This window comes from Procambarus clarkii, chromosome 20 (assembly GCF_040958095.1).
Source record: "Procambarus clarkii isolate CNS0578487 chromosome 20, FALCON_Pclarkii_2.0, whole genome shotgun sequence".
Classification (NCBI taxonomy): Eukaryota; Metazoa; Arthropoda; class Malacostraca; order Decapoda; family Cambaridae; genus Procambarus; species Procambarus clarkii.
Genome location: NC_091169.1, coordinates 29,436,299 through 29,442,298, shown reverse-complemented (window position 1 = coordinate 29,442,298; position 6,000 = coordinate 29,436,299). Strand labels below are relative to the sequence as shown.

General features: G+C 42.6%; 1 protein-coding gene across 1 annotated transcript in view; it reads left to right on the top strand.

The window, feature by feature from the left end:
• The first annotated feature begins 971 nt into the window (after positions 1–971).
• The window catches only part of LOC138349856 (monocyte to macrophage differentiation factor 2-like), a 67,157-nt gene continuing 62,128 nt past the window's right edge, over positions 972–6,000 (top strand). Inside the window, exon 1 of the mRNA XM_069327835.1 lies at positions 972–1,143. Within this exon, the coding sequence (XP_069183936.1) occupies positions 1,019–1,143 (125 nt within the window). The 5' untranslated portion in view covers positions 972–1,018. The remainder of the gene's footprint in view (positions 1,144–6,000) is intronic.

The window sequence follows — 6,000 nt, the reverse complement described above, 5'->3', positions numbered from 1 at the left end:
TGGGTAAGTCTCTCTTTTACTTGTCTTTGGTTAGGTAGCTCCTGGGAGCCAAAGGGGGCTCCCCACAGAAAACCAGCATTGAATGTAATGAAATGCCATTTTCTGGGTGAGCCCTGGAGGCTCACTGTTACCCCCCCTCCCTCCCTCTGGTTGGCGGTTTCATTTTGCTTTTGATGCTCAGCCTCCAAACTGGAGGTGTGAGTAGCCGCCGCATGGAGGTCCGGAGCTTCCCCCTCCCGGGGAGGTGACGGCTGCATGGATAAACGGCGCGGTGGCGGTGAATGAAGTTTGCTTGTTTCCTTGGGTGTTAGGGGAGTTCTGCCTTCCTGTTTGGTCTTCGGTTGCAATTTTCTTACCAAGTGGGGTTTATTATATTATGCCTACTCTTCTGGGTGCCTAACCCCGGTCAATGGTGGACATGGATTGCTCCCATCCACAGGGAGGGTTTCCATAAGCCATTGCTCCCTGTGCCTCTCTGAGGGGGCCAGGTTCTTGCTCGTAGTCCCCGGTAGGCTGAACTCCAATTGACTGTTGCCTTTTCTGACTTTCCTGACTTTTCCTGCTGGTTCAATAATAATGACAATAATGACTTTCCTGCTTGTTCAAATGGCTCCTAGTTCCGGGAACATTCAAGGGACCACTCAAAATAGTGTTTCACTTTATTCAATACTTTTTGGTGGGGCATGTATGTAATGATTATGATTGCTTTAAAGGTATAATAAAGACCAACATCCTTTTACAGGTGTCATAAGTAAATTTGATTGCATGTTGAAGCTTTATTTAATTTTAATTTTAAAAGCTCATATAAGATGCTGCTAAAGAATTTTAATGCTTGTATTTATTAGTGTATAATAAAAGCAAATTCAGCATAAAAGCATTTTCTACCAAAAATCTTCAATAATTAGTTTCTTCAAATTTTCTTGAATCCTTATAAAATGACATTTAGGTTAACTTAAGTTAATTTTTATTGTCTTTATTTTCTCAGCTGTTTGTACTGCCTGCCATTTATGGGGCAGTGATGATGGTCATGGCTAGTCGCTCGGACATGCATCAGTTAGCTGCAACCATTTATGGCGTAGGGCTCGCAAGCCTCTTCAGTGTCTCAACTTTCTTCCATATAGTCTTCTATCTTGGATACTACAAGTAAACCATTCCAAAACTTATTCAGAAGAGTTGTGTGTTCATATTTGTGCATTATAATTCCTAAAATAATGATTCAACCAGATTTTTCTGAGGGGAGCCCCGTCGGCTTCCTGAAGCTATCAAACTGATATGTGCCATGTTAGTTTGGTGCCATCAGTCCTTGGCATTCGAGTGTCTACCGGGGGCCATGAGCCAGACCCTGGCTTCCTCAGAGGCGAAGGGAGCAGTGGCCATATGAGCGCTCTATATGTAGAGTTTGTCATGTCTGCCATCGATGAGGCAGGCACCCGTGAAAGGTAGGTGAACCATTATAAATCTCTAACTGGTTAAAATTGCAACCTACAACCAAACAGAGGCCCAGAACTCTTCCCCCACCCCAATAGAAAACAATGAAACAAGCAACATGTCATCCAACTAGCGTGCCCACTCGTTAGCACCTCACCCTTCCCCAACAGGGAGGGGAGGGACCCTGCTCAGGTGAGCAGGCCGCACCACCCTCAGTTCGTAAACTGATGTGCCAGGTGTCACATGAACTCTCTGGCCTCAATTTATTGCCTGGTTTTGTATTTGTGACTTTGCCAGCTGTGTTGTGTGGTGGCCAGGTGTTCCTACAAGTATACTGGGCTGCATGCACCTAGGATTCCCTTCCCTAGGTGCCTGGTAAGTACTTCCCTTGGTGCCTGGTAAGTACTTCCCTTATGGGTCAGAGTTTCCCTCCCTGGGTCATTCGGGCCTCACTCCTATTTGAGGACTTCATCACTTGGTGTTGTTCTCGCCCTTGGGGTTTGCTGGGGGTCATGGGTTTCCTGTCTTGCCGTGAGCAGGGAGTGGGTTTGTGCTGGGAGGGGCGCGCTGCAGCCGGTGCAGCTTGCGTTCAGCGGTGCCCAAAGATTCTCTCTGGGGACCGGTTAGTCTGTGTGTGTTGCTTCGAGGTACTTTTTGTTTCTTTGTTTTCATGCATTCTCACTTCCTTTGCAGAGGTGGTCTGCCTAGGTTCTCATTAGGCTCCCATAGGTTGTGTTTGGTAGTCCTCTGTTGCCCCGAGGTTTCATGGCAATGCCGGTTGTCATTTTGCCTGCAGTAGACAGGGGTTACCAGCTTAGCTGGCCCCAGTGCCTGGGCTCTCTGCAGGGCTAACATATTCTACGGGCCCCTGGAAATTCCTATAGGGCTTGGGGGTACCATAGATGTGTCTTCCAAGACCTATCTCGCCTTGTGCAGTGCCGAGGGGTGTTCGTTGCCTGTGCCTCGTGGTAACGATCATCCATCCTGCCTCTGTCATGCTGCCTGTTGGGTTAATGACACCTATGACCCTGAGTCTTGTGGGACATGTTCCTTGCTTATTGTTCAATTTACCCATTTCTCGTCTGAAGATGTGAAGGGTCAGGCAGCGGCTTGGTTGCATGCTAGGTATTCTGTGTATCAAATAACAGGCTAGGTTGCGGATAACGGCGCAGCGGCTGTGGTGATGTCTTGCTTGTTTGCTTGTTTTCTGATCGGAGAGTTCATCTTGCTCATTCGGCTTTCGGTTTGCAATTTTAAACCAGTTGTAGTTTATTTTAGGATTCCTACCTTTCTGGGTGCCTGACCTGGTACCTTGAAGTGCTTGAGGTGCTTCCGGGGCTTAGCGTCCCCGCGGCCCGGTCGTCGACCAGGCCTCCTGGTTGCCGGACTGATCAACCAGGCTGTTGGACGCGGCTGCTCGCAGCCTGACGTACGAATCACAGCCTGGTTGATCAGGTATCCTTTGGAGGTGCTTATCCAGTTCTCTCTTGAACACTGTGAGGGGTCGGCCAGTTATGCCCCTTATGTGTAGTAGACTGCAGACACAGACTGCTTCCAATCACATGGGGACTGTCTATAGGCCATTGCTCCTCGTGCCTCTCTGAGGGGGGCCAGGTTCTGGCTCGTGGTTCCCGGTAAACTAGAACCCTCATCAATTGAGTGTTGCCATAGTCTAATATATATATATATATATATATATATATATATATATATATATATATATATATATATATATATTATGTATGTATATATATGTATGTATGTATGTATGTCGTACCTAGTAGCCAGAACGCACTTCTCAGCCTACTATGCAAGGCCCGATTTGCCTAATAAGCCAAGTTTTCATGAATTAATTGTTTTTCGACTACCTAACCTACCTAACCTACAAAGATAGGTTAGGTAGGGTTGGTTAGGTTCGGTCATAAATCTATGTTAATTTTAACTTCAATAAAAAAAATTGACCTCATACATAATGAAATGGGTAGCTTTATCATTTCATAAGAAAAAATTTGAGAAAATACATTAATTCAGGAAAACTTGGCTTATTAGGCAAATCGGGCCTGGCATAGTAGGCTGAGAAGTGCATTCTGGCTACTAGGTACGACATATATATATATATGTATGTATATATATATATATATATAATATAATATAATATATTATATATATATTATATTATATATATATATACATACATACATACATACATACATACATACATACATACATACATACATACATACATACATACATACATACATACATACATACATACATACATACATACATACATACACACGCACACACCTCTCCAAGGAAGACAGAAAAGCTGAAAATTAACCTAATTGAGGCAAAACGTCTAAATGGAGAGAGAAATGAAGACAGAAATTCTTTTTTCTACAAAGTGACAGGGACTGGAAAGCTAGTGAAATGGTAAATAAAAACAAAGCACCAAGATCAGTAGTGGAAGGGGGAGTAAAGAGCAAGTAAAAGTGGAACATGTTCCTGAAAATTGTATATACCAACATAGATGGAGGTGAGGTCAAAACTTTGGAGTTGCAAGATATAATCCAGCTAGGGTCCCAGATATTGTCGCATTATCAGAGGACGAAACTTGAAGGAAATATAATAAATGAAGTCATATTCCCCAAGGGGCTATTCAGTTTGGAGACGTGACAGGAAAACTAGGAAGGAAGGAGGAGTGGCTGTACTGGTGAAAAAACACCTGAAGGTAAGAGAGTTAATATTTGAAAACCCTCGAGATATTGACATAATGGCATTGCAGATCTGGAATCAGGATGATAAGCTGATAATTGTAAATGCCTACAGCCCACCAGCAAGCAACACATGGACAAAGGAAAGAACTGGATCACAAACGAGAGGGCCTTCATAATGGTCATGAGAGATATTATTGTACAAGCAGATAAGATAAATCACGACTGTTGATACTGGGAGACTTAAACTTTAAAGCAATAGACTGGGAGACTATGAAGAAAGAACGGAGGACTTTTGGACATGCAGATTTGTGAACCTCATTCTGGAGACATTCTTGTATCAACACATAAAGCAGGCCACAAGAATGAGGGAAGGAGATGTACCGTCATTACTGGATCTAGTATTCACCAGGAAGAAGAAGAGATATTTGACATCCAGTACCTTCCTCCCTTGGGCAAAAGAGTGATCATGTCCTGTTAGACATTGATTATGCTTTAAGATATCATCTAGAAGAAAATGGGGACATTGAAACAGTTGATAAACTCGATTTAAGGAGAGGTCACTATGGGGAACTTCAAAAAAATTTAATGAGTGTAATTGGACAGAATTGTTGCTAGGCAGGGAAGTAAATGAAACGTATGCCAAATTTTTTAAAATATACGAGGAAGGCACACAAACATTCATACCAAAACAGAGAGGCAGGGCCAGAAAACAGGATTGGTTCGACAGAAATTGTGAGAGGGCCAGAGACCAAAAGACACAAAAATGGAATCAGTATAGGAAGAGGCCAAACCCCCAAACATACCAGCGATACAAAGATGCGAGAAACAACTATACGGCAGTAAGGAGAGAGGCAGAAAGAAATTTTGAAAAAGGGATAGCGGATAAATGTAAAAACAGAACCGGGCCTATTCTACAAATTCATAAACAACAAATTGCAGGTAAAGGATAATATCCAGAGGTTGAAAATGGGAAACAGATTCATGGAAAAATGAAAAGGAAATGTGTGAAACATTAAATGAAAAGTTCCAAAGTGTGTTTGTACAAATGAAATCTTCAGAGAACCAGACACGATAAGAATTCCAGAGAACAACATAGAGCGGATAGAGGTGTCTAGAGATTGAAAGTGGAAAATATGCTAAAGGAGCTCAGTAAGAACAAAGGCAGCTGGCCCAGATGGAGTTTCACCATGGGTTCTGAGAGAATGTGCATCTGAGCTCAGCATTCCACTTCACCTGATCTTTCAGGTATCCCTGTGTACAGGAATCGTAGCAGACATGTGGAAACAGGCTAACATAGTTCCAATCTACAAAGTGGCAGCAGGGAAGACCCCCTCAATTATAGACCTGTATCATTGACAAGTGTAATAGTGAAAGTATTGGAAAAAAACTAATCAAAACTAAATGGGTAGAACACCTGGAGAGAAATGATATAATATCAGACAGACAGTATGGTTTTCGATCTGGAAGATCCTGTGTATCGAATTTACTCAGTTTCTATGATCGAGCCACAGAAATATTACAGGAAAGAGATGGTTGGGTTGACTGCATCTATCTGGACCTAAAAAAGGCTTTCGACAGAGTTCCACATAAGAGGTTGTTCTGGAAACGAAAATATTGGAGGGGTGACAGGTAAGCTTCTAACATGGATGAAAAATTTTCTGACTGATAGAAAAATGAGGGCAGTAATCAGAGGCAATGTATCGGAATGGAGAAATGTCACAAGTGGAGTACCACAGGGTTCAGTTCTTGCACCAGTGATGTTTATTGTCTACATAAATGATCTACCAGTTGGTATACAGAATTATATGAACATGTTTGCTGATGATGCTAAGATAATAGGAAGGATAAGAAATTT